The sequence below is a fragment of the Lynx rufus genome, unplaced genomic scaffold, assembly GCF_022079265.1.
Source record: "Lynx rufus isolate CCGP_SWC_20201006 ecotype Redwood Valley unplaced genomic scaffold, mLynRuf1.p SCAF_9, whole genome shotgun sequence".
Lineage (NCBI taxonomy): Eukaryota > Metazoa > Chordata > Mammalia > Carnivora > Felidae > Lynx > Lynx rufus.
In genome coordinates this window covers 38,169,950-38,192,677 of record NW_025814897.1, presented here as the reverse complement: position 1 = coordinate 38,192,677, position 22,728 = coordinate 38,169,950, and the positions used below count along the sequence as shown (strand labels likewise).

General features: G+C 37.4%; 2 protein-coding genes across 4 annotated transcripts in view; one reads left to right on the top strand and one right to left on the bottom strand.

The window, feature by feature from the left end:
• The window catches only part of CEP57 (centrosomal protein 57), a 41,731-nt gene extending 28,767 nt beyond the window's left edge, over positions 1-12,964 (top strand). The window contains exons 7-11 of the mRNA XM_047071062.1: positions 1,459-1,566; positions 2,136-2,213; positions 8,538-8,779; positions 9,361-9,505; positions 11,141-12,964. Of these exons, the coding sequence (XP_046927018.1) occupies positions 1,459-1,566; positions 2,136-2,213; positions 8,538-8,779; positions 9,361-9,505; positions 11,141-11,374 (807 nt within the window). The 3' untranslated portion in view covers positions 11,375-12,964. The remainder of the gene's footprint in view (positions 1-1,458; positions 1,567-2,135; positions 2,214-8,537; positions 8,780-9,360; positions 9,506-11,140) is intronic.
• Positions 12,965-20,762: 7,798 nt separating this feature from the next.
• The window catches only part of MTMR2 (myotubularin related protein 2), a 117,693-nt gene continuing 115,727 nt past the window's right edge, over positions 20,763-22,728 (bottom strand). For all 3 annotated transcript variants that reach the window (XM_047071752.1, XM_047071753.1, XM_047071754.1), the window contains one exon: positions 20,763-22,127. In XM_047071752.1, the coding sequence (XP_046927708.1) occupies positions 21,966-22,127 (162 nt within the window). In that variant the 3' untranslated portion in view covers positions 20,763-21,965. The remainder of the gene's footprint in view (positions 22,128-22,728) is intronic.

Below are 22,728 nucleotides of genomic sequence, written 5' to 3'. Positions count from 1 at the left end.
GCTATTCTAGTAGAATACCAGTGACCAGGGATCGTACGTCGTTCCAAGTCAAGCCAGCCTTAACTTGTATGGTCTTGGGCAAGATATTTAACCATTCAGAGCTTGGATTTTACCATTGATGAAGTGGTCTTCATTTTATATCTTCCTAGTGTTGATATAATAATCAATCATAATCAAATGAGAGAAAAGACAATGAAAGCACTTAAAAATGTTAAAACTCTGCCACACAAATATATGACCATTACTGGGAAGAATTAAATAAACTGGAAGTTAAAACATTTTTAAAAAGTTGTTACTTTTATACTATTCCAACCCATTGGCTTCATAAGTCTCACACAGTAATAATTTTATCAGAGTAGTAATTTTATGTTCAATGAATTCTGTCTATTCAGTTGACTGTGTATAAAGCATTGTTAGATGCGTGAGAATGTAGATGCTCCTGAGGGTAGGCATCCCTGTATTCCTTTGTCTCTGAATAGATTCTGTCCCTAAAGAATGCAGTCATTGTGGGAGTTAGTATTCTCGGTATTTCTTTTTAACTCATCCATTGGTTCTGAGTGTTCCAACTCCATCATAATTTCCTGGGGAATTTTAAAATACTTTTAAAAACAATGAGGTCCAGAGAGGATCCTGACAATCTGAATGTTTCTCCTAAAACCCCAGACGATTTTGATACATAAGCTCGTTTGAAAACCATTTTTCTAGACAAAGACAAAAGGTGTGATAGTATTTGCTGACGTACCTTCCAGTTCTTTTGGACATAAAATTTTCCAGTTTTCATTTTCTTATGATATAAAGGGTGTTAGTTTTTAAAGAGGGAGAAATGTATTTTGCTCTCCAGCCGCTTTGTGTCTGGCACTGATGTAGTTGCCATGTGTAAAAAAGAAGAAAATATTGAAGCATTGGTTTGGATTCAGATATATTGTATTTAGCTCATTAGGTATAATTTATGGAGCAACTACAAATAATGGAGCTAAACGGTTCCAAACTGGGGGGAAAAAAAAAGGACAAGTTGTAGCACAGTACTTCAGGATAAAATGAGGGACTTGTATTGATTTAAAATATTTGGGGTGCCTGTGTCAGTTGGGCGTCCAACTTCGGCTCAGGTCATGATCTCATGGCCCATGGGTTCGAGCCCCGCGTCGGGCTCTGTGCTGACCGTTCGGAGCCTGCAGCCTGTTTCGGATTCTGTGTCTCCCTCTCTCTCTCTGCCCCTCCCCTGTTCATGCTCTGTCTCAAAAATAAATAAACGTTAAAAAATAAATAAATAAATAAATAAATAAATAAATAAATATATATATATTTGGAAAATGTTCACAGATTGATTCAAGACATAGTTACGCAGCTATGATAATGTTTTTCTGTTTCTCTATTATAGGTTTCTACAGATCTTTACATGGCAAATCTAATAGCTTTTATTTCTGTAGCATTAACTTTAGGCTGTCCTGTTTTTCTTAGTTGCAGACTGGTCTAGAAACAAATAGAATTATCTTTGAAAATAAGGCAGCTCCATGTGTTCCCAGTACAAGAAGAGTTAAAAAAAAGAAGTCAAAACCACCAGAAAAGGTATGAAAACAGGACCAGTAAGTCAAAGTGCTGATTATTACTGAGTGTAATTTGTGTGAAAATACTCCTACAACTGTGTGGTACCCAGTCTTGGAATAAATCTTCACTCTCCGTTTCTTCATTGGGAAGATGGGGATAAGTAGTATCTACTTTTAAATTTTACCCTGGTAGTGAGATGGTATATATGAAAGCATTTTAGAACTGCAAAACATTGCCCAGATCTGTATTATTCAGTATTGCTCAGTGTTTTTATGTATATGTGAATATACGTACATATATATATATATATATATATATATATATATATATATATACTGGTTCTTAGACTGTACTTGCTGTTTTGGCAGGTACGATTTTTTTCCTTCCTAGCCTTTCCGAGGCTAAGAGGCATGTTGTCAGGTACTACTAGGAGCTCAAGAATATACCAATATCAATAAAGCAAGTAGTAGCCCAACAGAACACTGAAATTTTAGATTAGTCATGTGAGTAAACTTGTAAGTAAACTTATCATCATGTGAGTAAACTTGTTGTTTTTTGTTTGTTTTGTTTTGTTTTTCCTTTCCATTCAGAAAGGTTCTAGGAACTATTTTACTGCACAACCACATTATAGATTATGCTTGGGGGATATGCCTTTTGTAGCTGGAAAGGTGAGTTGCTCCAACTCTGGATTTTTTTTTCCTTTACAATTTAGCTCTTTGAATTAAATCCACTCATCTGCCTGTATGCCTGTAAATGGTGAAAACATTTTTCTGCCCTTTTACTCGTATGGATCATAGTGATATAAGAAAGAGATGGAAGAAGGTTTTATGGGATTGGGGGAGCAGGGAAAAGGCTAGGAGGACTTTAAAGCAGATAAAGTATTTGTGGAAATAAAGATATGAACAATATCACAGACTCTGGTTTAGAGAAGGTATGGTTGTAGATAAGAGTAAATGAAATGGCAAATGGTATTACTTGTAGCATTGGAATTTTAGTATCAGTCCTGCTCATTTATATTTAAATATAGTAGATATTTAAATAAATAGAAATCACATCCTATTTGTCCTCACATGCATCATTCTCCAAGAAGCAGTCATAAATAGACCTGAATCTTATGTTCCTTTAGTGTTTAAATGTAGAGATGATAATTTTGTCAAATATCAGGAAGTACTAAGTGATTTCTAATAAGTGCTTAGCACTGTGTTAGTTTATAGCACTTTTTCATTAGCTCTATGTTGCTGGTTATTTCTTGCATAGATGCCTTGAATACCCAACTAAGTAGTGAGTTTGAGAGGCTTAGGGAATAGATTTTAATCTTATTTATTTATTTCTTTTAACCCCACAATAAATCCTTGGTGAAAGCTTGGGGAGTGAACTAATTTCTAACTTTTCCATTTGCCCTTTGTGGATGTGTGAGGCACAAATCACTTAAAAAAAATATATATATATATATGTATATGTATATATGTGTATATGTATATATACACACACATATATGTGTATATATCTATATATGTATCTATATTTAAATAATGCCCTTGTCTCTATGCTGTTCTTTACCTTCAATTTAATCTCTTCTTGGATTGCAGAATATCTTTTGACGTATGTTTCTTCCTTTGTCTGTTAATCCTACCAACCTGCTTTTGCTTCACCGTAAAATCTGTTGGGTTGGAAGTAGAGGTTCTCAAGGGCTGACCAGCTACATTAGCATCACTGAGTACTGCATTTGAAAAAGCCGATTATGAAGCCCCACCACAGTCCTACTAAGTCAGAATTTTCTGATGGGGGCCTAGAAAGTTGTGTGTGTGTGTGTTTGTTTTTACTGTTCCCTGATTTCAGTCTATTGTTCAGTTAGATTTGGGACCCACTTAATAAAGTTCTCTGCCTAGTGTTTTCATTATGTAAATATCCAAAACAGTGGTTGTGTACTCTGTTCAGATGTATTTCTAGACCACTTTATTTGTAAGTTCTTAAGTGAGTTGATATCTTTCACTGTGTAAATTCTATTCATTGCTCTTTTTCTGCTCTCAGGGATCCACATGAGCCCTTGACTGTAGGGAAATATTTAAACTTTTGAAAATAACTTTATTCTCATCTCCTTATTCTTTTTTGGGTTATAAACAAACACTTCCTTTTTCTTCAGCTAGGAGGTTTTTTTTTTTACCACCTCATCACTCTCTTTCTAAATTGAATGTAGCCCTCTAAATGCAGTGTGACTAGCACAGAATAGTCTTTGTCACATTCTGGGAGTCTGTCAACTCAGCCTAGCATCATATTAATGTTCTGTGGGAAGCTTCATCCTCCCTCTCATTAATTAAAAAAAATTTTTTTTAATGTTTATTTTTTTTTGAGAGAGAGAGAGAGAGCGCGCGCGCGCAAGCAGAGGTGGGGCAGAGAGAGAGGGAGACACAGAATCTGAGACAGGCTCCAGGCTCTGAGCTGTCAGCACAGAGCTCAATGCGGGGCTCAAACTTGTGAACTATGAGATCATGACCTGAGCCGAAGTTGGCCACTTAACTGACTGAGCCACCTAGGCGTCTGGCACTCGTTAATTTTTAATGTTTATTTATTTTGAGAGAGAGAGAGGGAGGGAAGGAGGGAGAGGAAGGGACAGAGGGAGGGAAGGAGAGGGAGAATCCCAAGCAGGCCCCATGCTGTCAGGGCAGAGCCCGATACAGGGCTTGATTCCACATCGTGACCTGAGCCAAAATCAGGAGTCAGACGCTTAACCCATTGAGCTACCCAGGTGCCCTTTAGAGTCAACTGAAGTAACAGGTATTTTCCTGAAGCTTTGGATCAGCTGCTGTAGGTCTTATACTTGTGGATTTAATTATTTTATACAGAATTTGTAAGTAAATGAGACTCTATAAGTAGAGTCTCACCCTATCCTATATTATATTAGAATCTAATTCATTATTTGTATTATTCCCAAATATAATTGCCTATCTTCAGTAATTCTCATTGAAGTCATTTAATATAAAGGTTGAAAGGGACAGATTCAAGGATCAGTCTTTTCAACCTCAGCTCTCTTTCTGAAGTTGTTGGTACTCTGTGAAATATTATTCAAACAGCTAAGAATGTGCTGTCACCTAGCTGAGTGTTCCTCAAACTATTGTGAAGGTCCAGTTTTTATTTTTAATTATACATTGTCATAAACCAATATATATGTAAAATGCAATAAAAATGAATTACTAGAAAAATGAAATTAAAGACACAAAATACACGTCCTGATTTTTAAACTAGATTGAACAGACATAAAATTCCGTTTATGGGTACAATCAGAAAAGTAACAGGAAAAAGAATTTTTAAAATTATATACTGTTTATTTTGAAGCATATATAGGCATTAGTATAGTGAATATATAACTTGTATATATCAAATTACAGGTGAAATAGTGATTGCACATACTCATATTATCACACTTTAAATGAATACCATGTAGATCAGCATTTAAGTTGTTATTGAGACAAATGAATTTGGTTCTTGATATTCAAGGCTGTATTGATGACTGCATAGCTACAAGGGAGAATGTATAGCTAAACCATTTAATTGTAGTTGAATTTAAATTATCTTGATAAAAACGTAGATTAACTTTTATTTTGAAATGATTCTAGATTTATAGGAAGTTGCAAAAATAATAAAGGTCCATGTACCTTTCACCTGGTTTACTACAATGGTAATATATTGTGTAGCTATAGTATAGTATCAGAACCAGGAGACTAAATCCACAGACCTTATTGAGATTTCTCTAGTTGTACTTGTGTATATATGTGTGTGTGCATGCACACCCATGTACAGGTTAGGTCAGTGTAGTTTTATCACATGTAGGTTCGGTAACCACCACCACTCCATATCTACAGTTTTGCCATTTCACAAATGGGAGTCATACAAAATGTGACCTTTTGAGATTGACCTTTTTATTCAGTATAACTCCCTTGAGATTCATCAAACGGTTGTGTGTATCCATGGTTCTTTTCTTTCTCTCAGTTAAATATTCCATGGTGTGAAAGTATGACAGTTTAAGGATTCACTTATTGAAGGACATTTGGGTTGTTTCCAGTTTTGGGAGTTTACAAATAAAACCAGTGTGAGCATTGTGTGTAGGTTTTTGTGTGGACATAAGTTTTCACTTCTGTGGGATAAATGTCCAGGAATTTGATTGCTGGATTGTATGTGTAGTGTATTTCTTGTTTTTAAACTACCCAACTATTTTCGAGTGACTGTACCATTTTTCATTTCCAGTAGCAGTGTCCCAGAGATGGAGTTTTTCCACATCCTTAACCAGCATTTAATATTGTTACTTTTTAGTTTAGCCTTTCTGCTACGTATGTTTGATATCTCATAGTGCTTTTATTTTATATTACCCTAATGTCTAATGATGGTGATCATCTTCTTTCTCATGTGCTTATTTACCATCTGTGTATCCTTTACTGAAATATCCATTTGTATTTCTTGCCTGTTTTAATTGTTTTTGTTTGTTTGCTATTAGGTTTTGAGAGTTCTGCGTTTTGATACAAGTCACATATCAGATATGTAGTTTGCAGATATATTCTCCCAGTCTATAGCTTTTCTTTCTTCCTCTTAAACTGTTTCACAGAGCTGCTTTTTGTTTTGCTGAAGTCCAGTTAATTGATTTTTGCTTTCTCTGGATCATACTTCTGTCAGGTCTAAGAACTCTTTGCCAGGACCAACATCCTATACATTTTCACTTATGTCTCATATATATTTTACGGTTTTATGTTTTATGTCTAAATTTATGATCCACTTGAAATGATTTTTGTATACAGTATGAGGCTTGTTAGGTCAAGGTTTATTTTTTTATTCTGTTCCATTGATGTGTATGTTTACTTCTTTGCCAGTACCATTTTGCCTCGATTACGTCGATTACTGTGGCTTTATGTATAGTAAGTCTTAACATCAGGAAGAGTGATTCTTTGTCCATTCTTCTTTCCCAAAATTGTTTTAACTCCTCTAGTTCCTTTTCTCTTTATATGAATTTTAGAATAAACTTTTCTCTATCTACAAAAAAAAAAAAAGTCTTGCTAGAATTTTTATTGGAATTGTATTTTATTTACAGATCAGTTTAGGAGAATTGACATTCTTGTCATGTCAAGTCTTCCAGACCATGAGTACAGTGTAGCTTTTTTTATTTAGATCTTTGATTTCTTTCATCAGTGTTTTGTGGTTTTTGGCATATTGGTCCCATATCTGCTTTATTATATACTCACATATTTTTTTTTTTAGCAAATGTAAGTTGTATTTAGTTTTAATTTAGTTTCTATGTGATCATTGCTAGTATAGTAAGTTTTTGTATGTTGATCTTACATTTTGTGATTTCATTGAATTCCTTATTAGTCCTAGGGATTATTTTTTTAGATTGGTTAGAATTTTCTATGTAGAGAGGCATGTCATCCTGTAAATAGGGACAGTTTTATTTTTTTAATTTGCATGCCTTTTATTTCCTTTTTTGCCTTACTGCACTGGCTAGGATTTCCAGTATTACTTTAAGCAAAAGTGAAGAGAGTGGACATTCTTGTCTTTTTCCTGATCTTAGTGGCAGAGAACATTCAGTCTCACCAGTAAATGCAATGTTAGCTGTAGGTTCTTTGTCAATGCTCTTCACCAACTGGTGGAAATTTCCCTCTGTTTCTGCTTTTTTGAGTACCTGATTGGGTGTTGGATTATTTTATATGCTTTTCTTTATTAGATGGTATGGTTATGTGATTTTTCTTTTTTACTGTTGATATGCTAGACTACACTGCTTTTTTTTCTTTTTAATAATTGAATTAAATAATTGACTAGTTCAATTCAGTTATTCCTGGAATAAACTCACTTGGATAGGGTATACATACTTCTTTGTATATAATGCTGGATTCAATTTGCTACCTGGCAGTAGAGACTAGGATAAAGAGTATCTGTTAGCTTAGCACAGTGGCTTCCAAACCTGACTGGTCAGAATCACCTGGCAAAATTAAAAATACACATTTCCAAGCCCTGACCCACACTGATTGAATTTGGAGTGCTGCCTGGGGATCTGCATTGTAAACAAGCTGTCTAGATGATGCTTATGGAGCCAAGTTAGTCCAGCCATCTTTTTGTAAATTAAAATAGCATATTGAGATTATTGTTTCATATTAAAAACGAAACCAGAAATTTTGAGAGGGCTACCAGCTTTTCCCTATTGTTGTTTATGTTATGTTTTCCTATTACGTTTATGTAAACTTAGATCCCCCTACTATTTGAGGATAGAGAAATGAATGCAGTGACAGTCCTTACCACCTGGAAGCACATATGCTATTTAACAGGTGAAATAGACATGGAAACATGATTATAGTGTATTGTGATAAATTCACTGAGAGAAATGCTCTGGGTGATCTGAGAATGGACTACTTAATTGGACCAATTCATTACCTGGAGGTTTTAGGGAAGTCTTTAAAAGTTACATATTTGAACTGTGTTTTAAAGAATGGTAAAATGGTGCCACACAGAAGAAATGGCATGTGCAAATACAGTTTATGGAAATAATACAGAGAAATTAGGGGATGATAGGACAAAAGGCCAGGGAGTATAAGTTTTAGCTCAATGATAGTAGACCCTTTGTCTATGCTAAGGAGTTTGGACATTAGCGTTAGTGGGCTTAACATCAAAGGATTTCAAATAGGAGAACAAACTGATACTACTATTAGCATATTATTTTAGGAAGATAGCTGATAGCCTTATTGAATTAGAAACTGAGGAGAGCCATGCCAATTGCGATCTTCTTCCTATAGCTAGTGGAGATGGTTGCATAAACCGAGGAATGACAGTAGGGTGGAGAGTAAGAGGTGGATTGGAGGTATTTCAGAAGTTAAGTCCATGGGACTTGGTAATTGGATTTACTCTAGGAAGTTTATATCATAGCCTTTTTATGGGTAGAGATCTTTTTATTCAGGGAGTAAACAAGAAAACAGATTTAGACGATGTGGCTTCAGTTAATTCTCATTTTTCTTCAGTCCACCAGTCCTAGCCATGCTGTGGTAGCCAATGTTCAGCATGTCTTGCATCTGATGAAGCAACATACTAAAGCCTTGTGCAATGATCGAGTGGTCAACAGTGTTCCTTTGGCAAAGCAAGTTTCTTCACGAAATGGTAAAAGTAAGAAGGTGTCAGTAACGCCTCCCTCCTCCAGCAGCATTAATGAAGAGTTGTCAGAAGTCTTACAGACTTTACAAGATGAATTTGGGCAAATGAGCTTGTGAGTTTTAGTTTTTGTTTTTTAAATTATATTTAGTTGTAAAACTTTGTTTTAAGTTCTTGGTGACTTCATTAATCGTATTGTTAATTTATTCTATTCAGCAAGTATCAGAGCACAGTTCTTGAAGCAACCACTGAGCAATTTACTAGGACCTTAACAAATGCAACTGTTCTGGGGGAAATCTCTCCCGTTTTGAATAGTGTTAAATGTTTTGAAGACCAAGGTTCACACTTCAGTTTTATTTCCTTGTTTGGGAGCTTGATATACATTGAGTTTAGTTAAACTTGAATAGGTTAGGATGTATTTGAGGAACAAGATCCTTCCTTTCTTTCTGGGCTTTCCTTTCTACGTGTGTAATATTGTAGGAGGTGGAATAAAAATAATTAAGCCTTTGAAATTAAGAACTGCTTTTACATTTACCTCCAGTGCCTTTCTTGAACCTTTAAACCATCTTGTTGCTCTGTTTAAAAAATGGAGTCATTTTTAATGCACAGAGCAGTGGTCCCATGGTGAGTGGGACATGGTGGCCCTAACCATGAAACAGGAAGCTTTATCAAGCCCTACTTTTGTTTTTTATGTAGTGATCACCAGCAGCTTGCGAAACTTATCCAAGAATCCCCAACTGTGGAACTGAAAGACAACTTAGAGTGTGAGCTGGAGGCGTTAGTGGGAAGGATGGAGGCCAAAGCTAACCAAATAACTAAAGTTCGAAAATACCAAGCCCAGGTAACTTCATTTCCCTTTCCTTGTTTCTAATGATTATAAAACAAGAACAAGGCAGAACCAAAAAACGCTTTTCCCCAAATGCATTGATTGATGACATTCAAGTGTATCACAGATAGGGAGCTACAGGAAGTATTTCTTTAGGAATCGGAGTTAAGTGGGCTAAGAAGGAAGACACCATCTTGTAATCTGTGAGAGTAGATTTTATCATCTAAGACACTTCTTTTGAATATTGAATATATTTAATATTTTTACCTTTATAAGAACAACCTTTAACTCCTGTGCTGAATTTCAATGGTTCCACATTTTCCGAAGTCTTTTAAAAAACACCTGGAAATTCTTGATTTCGAAAGGAGTAAGTAGATATAAATATGTGAAAAAAGATCTTTATGTTGCTAATTAGTAGAGCAGCCATTTATTTAATATCTACTAAGTGCAGTGGGAGGCATACTCCCAAATTTTCATCTGGAGAGATACATAATGATTCATGTCAGAGATTATTGGGACCACTGGGAGTGGGCTGGACACAGGGCAGAGGGGCCGAGAACAGCTTGGCCGCCTGAAGCTCTTCTCGATCAGAGGTTGTGAATGAGTGTAGGTGGGGAAAAGCGGACAGATCTGAGGTAGGTCTTGGAAGTAGAATGATCAGGGCAACTTGCTGCTGAGTGTCATTTGGAGGGAGAGGATGGTGGTACCCCTGATGGAAATGGAGAAGGCTGGGAACAGAACAGGTATGGCTGACGTTTACTAATGGATTGCTCTATAATAGGCACAGTGTTAAGTGCTTGTGAATATTTCATCTTACTTAATTTTCGTAGAAGACTTGTGAACTGGGCGTACTATTTTACAGATAAGGAAGCTGGGTTGAGTGTCCTGGGAGGTAGGCGTATCCTCAAGTGAAATTAAGTAACTTCTGTGTGAGGACATACCAGCTCACTGGTGAATGGCAGAGCTGGAATGCAAACGTGGTTCCTCTGAACTCCAAAACCGGGGCTTTTAAGCATTTTTTGTAAAGTTCACATTAAAAAAAAGAATAAATAGGAGCAAATGATCGCTGCAGGAGTAATCGTCTAATTTGTTTCTTATACATCAGGCTCAACCTTATTCTCTCTAACGGAATACCAACCTAGCAGCAGCTTAAAGTAAAAGTAAAGCTCTGTAAAAATAAGTAAATATAAGCTATTTTAAGTTATTCTAAAGTAGTGAAATAACAAAAACCTTTTGTTAGTATTAATACTTTACCATTACATCTCTTCATCCATCTGGAACATGTTTCGTTACCTCCTCAGACTAGTTTCTAGAACACCTTTCTTTTGTTTTCTGTAAGACCTTTCCCAGACCCTCTTGTTTCTTACTCGCTCTGTTCTGCACTTTGGCCACACGCTGCCTTACCTTCTGAAACAGCATCAGTATTGATGTGTTTACTTCGATTCACTCGTTTGTATGTTGCTTTCTGTTTTTAAGCACTTAGCGTCAAACCACTAGTACCAGAGATTTTTGAAGACTTTATAAAAAAAGAAATACACTCAGAATGTATTATTGGCATTTTAGCTTGTATGAGAATTAAAAATACCAGTTGCCAGAAGAGGACATTTTCATTGAATCCTCCTTTTTCCCTGCCTTGGTTACTTGCTGTAGCTGGAGAAACACAAGATAGAGAAGCAGAAGAGGGACTTGAGGACCCCCAGAAAGACTCCTGATGAAGAAGGAAACAGCAGCAGTCGTTCTTCTGGAATCACGGGGACCACAAATAAGAAGGACGTTGCCAAACCGAGACCTGGCGAAAAAAGCAGGAAAAATCTTCAGTTGTTGAAGGACATGCAAACCATACAGAGTTCATTACAAAGCAATAGTTTGTGTTGGGATTACTGACTGGTACCAGGTCATAAGTTCTATTCAGATAATCTGTACCTCAGAAATCAGATTTTGGCAATTTACCCTCCAGGTCTCATACTCTTATGTTGGAATTAATGAATAGCAGGTGTTAAGGGGCCCAAGCTTCATTACACAGGCGTCCTGTGTTACGCATCATGACTAAATGTTAAACCACCTAAATGGAAACCAGGGGAGTTTTAAAGGCTAGGAAGCCACACACTCTGCATCTTTGTTTGAGATGAATTTGCTGTACTGAAAGACTGCACTTTGTAAACAGATTACCAATTTTTTACTTGTGGGTGTGATTTTTAAAATAATTCCTTAGATATCTAAGTAAAATTAGGTTTAAATTATCAAAATAGAGGCTGTCCCATAGGCAATGTTTGCTTAAAAAGTCTCATTTTTAATCTTCCCCTGGCATGAATCGCCCATTTCTCCTTTCCAGTACATCCATTAAATATACTTTGTTTTGACTATGGATACAGGTTTTCTATGTGTAAGTATTTATACGAATTTAAGAGGATTGGTTTGTTTCACTTTTTGACATTTTGAACACTGATCAATATTAAATACACTTCTATTGATATAATCCATCATTAAAAATTTTTGAAAGACCCAAGCATTCATTGTCAGTTAAGTGCAAAAATTATAAAGCATTTTTTAAAGTATAAACGAATTATTAATGAAGTAAATGAGGTTTCTGAGTGAAGAGAAGAGGAAGTGTTGTATAGCATATGCATATGTTGTTTTTAAATAATACCTGTTTGTAATCATGGTATTCAGTTCAAAGCATTGTGGTTTTTAATCTTAAAAACTCAGAAGAGCTCCTGGGACCTGTTATCGGTGTATAGTATGAGTGCAGTATTAACTGTACATGTGCCATTGTCATTGTGTTAATAATGTAAATCATAATTTTGAATAGATCAAGACATGTTAGCTTTTTATAAATTTGCCACTGAAGTCAATAAAGCAGCTTTATTAAGGAAACATTGAAATTTTCCTTAACAGCCTGTTAGCGAAGGCTATATTTGTTGTAATCTCTCCAAAATGCATTTCTAAATAGGACATTAACATATTAAGAGAAACAATAAGAATATATGCTATTATATAATTTATTTGCCTATCTCATGCTCACATAGAAACTAAACCCGACAAGATTGAACTGTCTCAAGGCCTAAAGAGTCCTAATGAACACATTAACCAGGTGTTAAAGAGATTTCGTTTTTATGCCTCCCCTGGGATCGAAATGGAGTTCTGGGCTTTTATCTGGGTAACCAGCATGAAATGCAGTGCCTCTCTGGGCACTAAGCTTATTAGGCCTCTTAATTGAATTAATTTTTCACAGAGTTCTTGATTTAGGGTCCTTCAATTTGGAGCTATTTGTGAGTGTTCTGAAATTGTAAACCTTTGCTTGAGTGTGTGGTTTTGTATCTTCATTGAACTCACAGCAGTGAGTCCACAGACCCAAGGCAATCACTGCTCTGGTGATATGGAAAACATTTGTTGTGTCTCAACCACCATTTCAAACTATTAAACTTTTGTTATCTCTGTGTTTGAATTTCAGGTCATTAAATTGTAGGAGACTCATTTTGCATTGTAGTGGCTCTATGTCCTAATTAGAAGCTTAATGGTGTTAAAACCCACCCCATCCCTTGGGTAAGAGTCAAACTAAAATACCCACTCCAGCCTTTAATACGCTCAGGTGAGAAGTGAAAATAAGAAAATGCCAATGCCGCTTCAGTTTCCTTATCTGAGAGTTTATAGCAGAGGAGTACATGGTCACACATCTACTTTTGTTGTAAGAGCACTGTTGAAATGCATTTCAAATACAAGTGTCCTCTATGTGTAAGATGCCAATCTGGATACCAGGCTAAGTAAGAAAGGTATGCTTACAGGTAGGTGGTAGACATCTGAATTACATCAACACCATGTGGTTAACGCAGTGGTGATAACATGGACACGGCGCTGTTGGGGACACAGAGGAAGCGGGCAGGCATGGCAGAGAGGAGTGATGAACAGGGGGTAACATCCTGGAGGGAGCAGTGATCGCTCAACTCTGGAGAACTGGAATTAGCCAGAAGGAAGAACAGTTCCAAGTCAACAGGAGAAAAGAAAAGTGTAGAGGCCGGAATCTGCAGTTGACACGGGAGAGTTGTGACAGCTGAGTGGTACTTGTACATAAAAGTTGAGGTGTGCAGGTGAGAGTAGAAGGGGAAGCCAACAAGTTACAGGAGGCTGAAGAGCTTAGACATAACCACATTAGCCCCAATGATAAAGGAACCAAGGGCACTTGCACATCCAGTAAGTAGTCTGTCAACTCGAAGTTCTGTTGGTGTGGATAAATATATAAAAAATGCTAACACTCTCCTCCCCTGCTTCCACACCCCCCCCCCCATGAATTGTGCTTTTTTCCAAGCTTTGTTAGAAACTTTTTTTTTTTATGATTTAAATAATTTCTACACCCAGTGGGCTCAAACTCACAACTCTGAAATCAAGAGTCATAGGCTCTGCTGACTTACTCAGCCAGGTGCCTCAGAAATCTTTTTAATGTGTAAGGGTGTGTGTGTGTGTGTGTGTGTGTGTGTGTGTGTGTGTTTGAGTAAATTTGACATAAAACTGTAAATTTAAGATCTACAATGTGTGACTTGGATACATTTACATATTGTGATATGACTGCCATTGTTGTGGTATTTCACATTACATACTTACAGTTCAACATTGTTGTCTATATTCCTTATACTGTGCATTAGATCTCTCTGGCTTTTTAATACTACTTGTTGCAGCTTTATATCCTTAAATAGCATCAGTCTTATCCTCTTATCCCATCCCTGGTAACTACCTCCTCTCCTGGTGATTGCTATTTTACTCTTTTTTACAAGTTTGACTCTTCCACATATAAGTGATATCATAGAGTATTCATCTTTGACTTCTCTCAGTGTAATGTGCTCAAGTTCCATCCACTTTGTTGCAAATGGCAGGATGTCCTCCTTTCTAATGGCTGAATAATACTCCATTGTGTACCTATAGCACATCTTTTTTTATCCATTCATCCTCTGATGGGCATTTAGGTTGTTTCTGAATCTTGGTTATTGTTAATAATACTGTTGTAAACATGGGAACACATACATCTCTTTGAAAGTCTGTTTTCATTTCCTTTGGATATATACCCAGGAGTGGAATTGCATAAGTACATCTACTTTTTTTTTTTAATTTTTTTTTTTCAACATTTATTTATTTTTGGGACAGAGAGAGACAGAGCATGAACGGGCAAGGGGCAGAGAGAGAGGGAGACACAGAATCGGAAACAGGCTCCAGGCTCTGAGCCATCAGCCCAGAGTCTGACGCGGGGCTCGAACTCACGGACCGCGAGATCGTGACCTGGCTGAAGTCGGACGCTTAACCGACTGCGCCACCCAGGCGCCCCAGTACATCTACTTTTAATTTTCTGATGATATTCCATATTGTTTTTTATAGTGGTTGGACCAATTTGCATGCCCACCCACAGTGTATAAGGATTCCCTTTTCACCACATCCTTGCCAGCACCTGTTGTCTCTTCTTGATATTAGCCCTTCTAAGAGGTGTGAGATGAGAACTTAGGGTTTTGCCCTGCATTTCCCTGATTAGTAATGTTGAGCATCTTCATGTGCCAATTTGCCATTTTGATATCCTCTTTGGAAAAAAATGTCTATTTCGTTTATCCTGCCTAACTTTTAATCAGATTGTTTGAATGTCGTATGAATTCTTTATATATTTTGGATATTAACCCTTCATCTGATAAATGGTGTGCAAATATTTCTCCCATTCTGTAGTTTCTTTTTATTGCTTGTGTGTAAGCTTCTGAGTTTGATGAAGTCCCATTTGTTAATTTTTCCTTTTGTTTGTGCTTTTGGCATCGTGTCAAAAATCATTGAGACCAGCATGGAGGAGCTTCCTCCTGTGTCTCCTAGGAATTCTGTGGTATCTGGTCTTACGTTTAAGTGTTTGGTATATTGTGAGTTAATTTTGTGAGTGGTATGAGATAGGGGTCCAATTTCATTGTCCTCTGCATGTATTTCTCCAGTTTTCCCAGCACCACTTGTTAGAGAGACTGTCCTTTCCTCATTAGGTGTTCTTGGCTCCCTTGTCAAGTATTAGTTGATTATATATGCCGGGGTTTAATTCTGGCCTCTATTCTATTCTATTTATTGGTCTGTGTCTATTTTTGTGCCAGTACCATACTGTTTTATTACTCTGGCTTTGCAGTATACAATTGACCCTTGAACAACATGAATTTGAATTCATGTGTGGGTCCGCTTACACATGAAATTTGTGTGGGTCCCATGTGTGGGTCCGCTTACACATGAAATTTGTACAATATTGTAAATGTATTTCCTTTATGATGTTCTTAACATTTTTTTCTCTCCGGCTTACTTTAAGAATACACGCTGTATAATACATATACAAAATATTTGTTTTTCAGCTCTTTGTTATTGGTAAGCCTTCTAGTCAACAGTAGGCTATTAGTAGTTAAGTGCTGGGGGAGTCAGAAGTTATACTAGGATTTTAAACTGTATGAGGGCGTCTGTACCCCTAACTGCTCGATTGTTCAAGGATGCCTCTGGCACTGGTCTTTTTCTTGGGATTACTCTGGGCATTTGGGGTTGTTAGTGATTCCACAAAAATTTTTGGATTGTTCTATTTCTGTGAGGAATGCCTTTCATATTTTGATGGGTATTGTGTTGAATCTGTAGATGGCTTTTGGTAGCATGAACATTGTAACAACATTCTTCCAGTCCATGAACACAGGGTGTCTTTCCATTTGTCTTTGATTTCTTTCAGCAAAGTCATACAGTTTTCATCGTACAGATCTTTCACTTCCTTGTTTAAATTTATTCCTTAGTATTTTATAGTTTCTTATGCTATTGTGAATGGTGAGAGTTTATTTTTCGAATGTTTCATAAGTGTAAAGGAATGCAACTGATTTTGTGTCCTGCAACTCTCCTGAAATTGTTGATTAGTTCCAACAGTTTTTTGTTTGACTCAGAGTTTTCTACATATAAAAGCATTTCACCAGCAGATTGAGACGATTTTACTTCTTTTCCTATCTGGATACCTTTTATTCCTTTGTGTAGCTAGTAATAGTGTTTTGAAAAGAAGTAAGAGTGGACATCCTTGTCTTATTCCAATCTTAGGAGAAAAACTTTCAGTTTTTCTCCAGTGAGTATAACGTTAGCTCTGGATTTGTCGTGTATGGTTTTTTATTATGAATGGCTGTTGTATTTTGTCATGTTTTTTGTGTGTCTATTGAAATGATTGTGTTTTTTTATCTTTCATTTTATTGTAAGTATTACATGTATTGATTTGTATATGTTAAACCATCCTTGCATCTTTTGCATTTTTTTAGATCTTATTTATTTATTTATTTATTTATTTATTTATTTATTTATTGAGAGAGAGACAGACAGAGACAGACAGGCAAACAGACAGACAGACCAAGCAGGGGAGAGGGAGAGAGAGAGAGGTTTCCAAACGGGCTCTGCACTGCCAATGCATAGCTGGACGTGGGGTCTGAACCCATGAATCATGAGATCAAGACCTGAGCCAAAAATGAAGAGTCGGATGCTTAACCGACTGAGCCACCCAGGCACCCCTATTATTTCCTTCCTTCTGCTTTGTTCTTTGTCGAATTTCTTGAGGTATAAAGTTTGATTATTTGAGATCTAATTTCTTAACATCTGTGTTTATTACTATAAACTCTCCTCCTTTCCCATTTCTTCTTTGACCTATTTGTTGTTCAGAAGCATGCTATTTAATTTCCACATATTTATAGATCTTCTCATTTCTTCCTTGTTGATTTCCAGTTTCATACCATTGTGTGGTCAGAAAAGATAATCTGTATGATTTCAATCTAAATTTGCTAAGATTTGTGTCCTGTCATACGATCTGTCCTGGAAAATGTTCATGTGCACTTGAGAACAATTTCTCAAGTATTCTGCTTGTTTGGTGAATTGTTCTGTGTATGTCTAATTTTATTTGCTCTAAAGTATCGTTCAATTCCAGTGTTTGCCTTGTTGATTTTGTCTGGATGATCTTCACTTTGGTGCTAGTGGGGTATTGAAGTCCCCTATTCTTATTTTATTATCTCTTTCTCCCTTAAGACTTGTATTTGCTCAATATGTGTTGGTGGTCAGGTAATTTATGATTGCTATATTTTTGTGATGTATGGACCTCTTTATCTAATGACCTTTGTCAGTTTTACCATTTTTAGCTTGATGTCTGTCTTGTGTAAGACGATGTCCACTTTCCTTTGGTATCACTTGCTTTGAATATCCTCTTCCATCCTTTCACCTTGAGCCTGTGTATTTGTTTAGAGCTGAAATGAGTATCCTGTAGTGAGCATACGGTTGGGTCTTTTTTTTTTTTTTTTTTTTTTTTTTTTTTTACCCATCCGGCCACTCTGTGCCTTTTGATGGGTGAATTCAATCCATTTTACATGTAGGGTGATTATTGATATGTGAGGACTTGCTACTGCCATTTTATCTTTTGCCTTCTAGTTATTTTCTCTCTCTCCGTTGTTTCTTTTTCCTTTTTTTTTCTGTCTTCCTTTGTAAGCTGGTGTTTGTCCTTGTTTTTTTGCTCAGTCTTTTTGTTTTGTTTTGTTTTGTTTTGGGTCTCTGGTCTAGATTTTGCCTTGTGGTTACCAGGAGATTTATGCAAAATATCTCATAGATAAAAGAGTCATTTTATACTGATAAAAATTTATCTTCATTTACTTAATTTCATCTTTTTATTCCTTCCCTTCTATACTTTTCACAAATTATTCTGTGGATTGTTAAATGTTAATAGCTGTTGTTATTTTTAATGCTCTTTCCTTTAAGCTTTATACTGTAATTATTTTATAGTCGAAAATAGTTATTTCTTTTTTTTTTTTTAATTTTTTTTTTTCAACGTTTATTTATTTTTGGGACAGAGAGAGACAGAGCATGAACGGGGGAGGGGCAGAGAGAGAGGGAGACACAGAATCGGAAACAGGCTCCAGGCTCTGAGCCATCAGCCCAGAGCCCGACGCGGGGCTCGAACTCACGGACCGCGAGATCGTGACCTGGCTGAAGTCGGACGCTTAACCGACTGCGCCACCCAGGCGCCCCGAAAATAGTTATTTCTGTCTGTTGATGCCCTTTTCATTGTTTCAGCTTGAAGAGCTACTTCCAACTTTTCAGGCGGTGTTAGTGGTGGTGAATTCTCACATTTTTTTGGTTTGGGAAATCTTCCTGTAGCTTTTATATCTGGATAACTTTGCCACTTAGAGTATTCTTGACTGGCAGTTTTTAAGTTGTTTGAATGTCATTCCATTCTCTCCTGGCCTGTAGAATTTGTGCTGAGAAATCTGATAGCCTCCTGGTGTGGGTTCCTTTGTTACTTTTCTCCCCCTGGCTTTTTATCATTAACTTTTGACAGTTTCATTATAATGTGCCTTGGAGAAGGTCAGTTAGCTTTGTATTCTTGTGTATCCAGTTCCTCCCCCAGGTTTAGGAAGTTCTCAACCATTCTTTCTATAAACTCTCTGCCTCTTCCTCTCTCGTCTTTCTGGTCTACCCTTTAAGCTTATGTTGGCTTTTCTAATGGAGTCTGATAGTTGTTTTAGGGTATGTTCATGTTTTAAATATACTAGTTCTCTCCTCTTCCACCTGAATCATTTCTAAATTCCTGTCTTGTGGCTTGCTTATTCTCTCTTCCATCCGATCTTGCTCCATTTTCAATGCTTTCTAATGCATTCTTTATCTCATTTTGTCTTTTTGGTTGTTTTTTAGAATTTTCAGTCTCTTTGGTAAAGTACTCCTTATGTTCATTAATTTTATTCCTAAGCTCAGTGGATTGCCTTTCTGCATTTTCTTGTAGGCTGGAATTTTGGATTCGTTATTAGTTAGATTGCAGTATTCCATGTCTTTGGGTGCACCTGCTGGGGAATTGTCACCGTCTTTTTGTGATACTGTATTATGATTTTTCATAGTATTTGATGAAATGTGCCTGTGCTGCCACATTTTAAGTAGCAACACCTTTCTTATTTAGGTAAGGCTTTGTTCACTTTGATTTTAATAGTAAAACAGGTTGACAATTAGAAAACTTTCATTTGTTTTCCAGAAGGTGGTGCTATAGCACAAGTTTTGGGGTTTCCATAGTGGAAGTGACTAAGTTGGAAGTGTGTATTAAAAAGATGGCATTTAAAAACGACTGGAAACAGAGTGGGGGGAGGTGTGTGCTTAGTTAGCACTTGGGGCTTTAGGCATGTTCACAGCCTGCTAGGGCAATCCCAGATTGAGTGATTCCCACAGGTTCGTGGATGGACCTCTTGATGGAGTCCCAGGACATATGGGAGAAAACACGTCCCTTCAGCAATCTTTGCCTTTTTAATTTCCCTCTACCTAGTCACAGAGGTCTTTCTTCAGAAATCTGGGTGTTCCTGAAAGGCAAGTGAACCCCTCCAGCTGCAGCCCATGCAGCTGAGCAGACTTTCACGCACCCCCTTTTCCACCGCCTTTGCTGGAAAGGTGGCTACTCTCACTGCCCCTGCAACGCCCCTGGCTCCATAGCCTCCTTGGACTTCAGGTGCATAGATGGATGTCCTGGTGTCATAGGCAGAGGCACTTATGATAAGTCAGGCACTTATCATGACTGAATAGTCATGGATGTCCAATTAGTTGTAAGTTGAGGGGGAGAGAAAGGAATGTCTCATGCCATTGTGATGCTGACATCACCACCAATGGATTATCTAAAATGTGCTCCACTTTGGAGGCTCCTGCAGAAGAGGAAAGGAAGCCCCTGGAAGGTTTAAAAATGATAAGTGATTTGCATTTAGATTGCTCTGGCCTTTGAATGGAATTTAAAGTGGATGTGAGGGTACTGAGACTGCAAGTTTGAAATCCTTGATCTCTTCAGTCATCTGTATTCTTTTATGTAGTATCAGACCAAGATGACAAAGGCTTAAATAAGCAAATAGGTAGAATGGGCAGGGAAGAATAAATCTGTAAAATATCTGGACTAGAAGTTAGCTTTGATAGGCTGGCCACTTAAATACCATTACTAATTTTCTTATAACCAATATCACATAAAGACTATATCATTTTGGTACTGATTTTGCTAATATTGGATGTACTGAGAGAAATTCTAGTTCCTCACTGCAAGACGCAAGAACAGGGGCTAAGGTTCAGACTATGGTGAATCAGAAAGTGAAAGAATACTGCGTTTTTGAGTACTGTTTGATTTGGGTATTAGAAGCAAAATGGGTTCAAACTGAATATTTCAATTTGGAACCGGTGCTGAGAGACCCCTTTGTTCAAAAACTAGCCAAATAACATTTCTGCAAAAGAAACTTCAGGCAAACAGAATAAGGACAAAGTTTAAAAGTCAGTTGAAGTTTTCTTTTAATGAAAGACCCAAGAAGAAGCTCCTTTGTTACAGTACATAACATATGGCTCTTAGGATATCAGGGAGTCCAATGTTTACACCAGTGCTGAACTGTTACTGGCAGGTGAACAGTGAAGCAGTATTTCCTTTACTGGCATTGAGACTGTAATACATTTTGACATGCAGTAAGCTCTTTGGTAGACTTAATCTCTCAGTGGAATTACAGAATTTGCAAAGTAAAGTAGTAGTAAAATAATTCCATGTAAAATTTGAGCGTAGTACTTCTCACCCATAAGCTATTTATACAGACTTCAGGGGAAAAAAGTCAATCCTAGTAAACTTATAAAATATTGCCTCACAACTTACCAATTAACTTCTATATTCAGACACACACACAAAAATGTAAATGAAATAAAGTGATAATGAACTTGTAAAATATGTTCCATTATTTTTCTAGTAATTGGGCAATGGAAAGTAATCCGAAGGGCATATGATTCTTTGAAATCCTGGACGGCTACTGCTTTCTCTTCTCCATCCCGCTCCCCCCACCCCAAGCACCTCTCTAAGGCATCATTTTGGAACGGCTACCTAACACATCTTAAGTACGTGAATAACAACAGCAATAGTTTTCAACTACTACTAACATCATAATGTCCTCAAGACTTTGCCATACCGTATGTGAAGCGTGTGGGTGCAGAAAGGTGACCAAAGTAAATCACTCTACTACAAAAAAAGAAAAACCCATGATGGGGAAAGGTGTATCCAATGATTTTGAACTTTCATGACATCGAGGCTCAATATATATAATGCCACGGAATTTCAGTGTTGGTTTGGTGTGAAAACTGATGCTCCTTCCCTCTGTCCAGTGAGTTCTCTTCCATCAAGAGGTATATTTCTGGAGTGGTTTGTAGTTTGATTTTAAAATCAAACTTGTTCCCACTGTGGATCCGGTATGGAAGCATCTTAATATTCTTTGGGTGACTTAGAAGATTAGTGTCATAATCACGTAATTACATATGGGGTTATTTCACTTATGCCACCTGCACTGCTACAGTTCCAAACCCATCCTGGAGAGATTTACAATAAATAAAGCAACTGAATTTCTCTCACAGGTGGGTTCTAACTTCAGAAGACTTTATGCTCCTAAAGCTGCCACTGGGATCCAGAGTTCATGGCAACGACGGCCCCTCTCGAACGGTCCTTTCACACGACAGTTTGGACGGGAGTGACGCACTGTGCAGGAGAACTGGCTCTCTCAGAGGATGAGGTTGATCGGTTGGAAATCTCTCTCTGTAGTTCCTCTACTTTCTTCTGGAGCTCCGCTCGTTTAGCAAGAAGCTCTTTGTATCTGTTGTGAATGGGCTCCTACAAGAGAAAAACACTGTCAAATCATTCAGGCAGGCAATCGTAAGCGAACCCGACTCAAATCATTCCAGTATACAGGTCTTTCCCTGAATGCTGCAGGCTGCACGTTCTCAGCTGTGGGGCCACGCCCACCTTTCCAGCATATGGGCGAGAATTAGCTGGACCCTGACAACACCACTCTTTCCCGGTGCCCCCAACTGTTTCCACAGAATACCCTGAAACTGGCACTTACTAATACAACAGAGAAGTAACAAGAAAACCTACAGGCCAAAATTCAAGATCTCCTATCATTCAGTTGTAGAGTTTCAGTCTTTTAAGCAGTCTTTTTAAAAATTTTTTTTTCAACGTTTATTTTTTTTTTGGGACAGAGAGAGAGCATGAACGGGGGAGGGGCAGACAGAGAGGGAGACACAGAATCGGAAACAGGCTCCAGGCTCTGAGCCATCAGCCCAGAGCCCGACGTGGGGCTCGAACTCACGGACCGCGAGATCGTGACCTGGCTGAAGTCGGACGCTTAACCGACTGCGCCACCCAGGCGCCCCAAAGCAGCTCTAAGTAGTATGTATATATTCCGTAACCTGCTTCAAAATGGACCAGAATT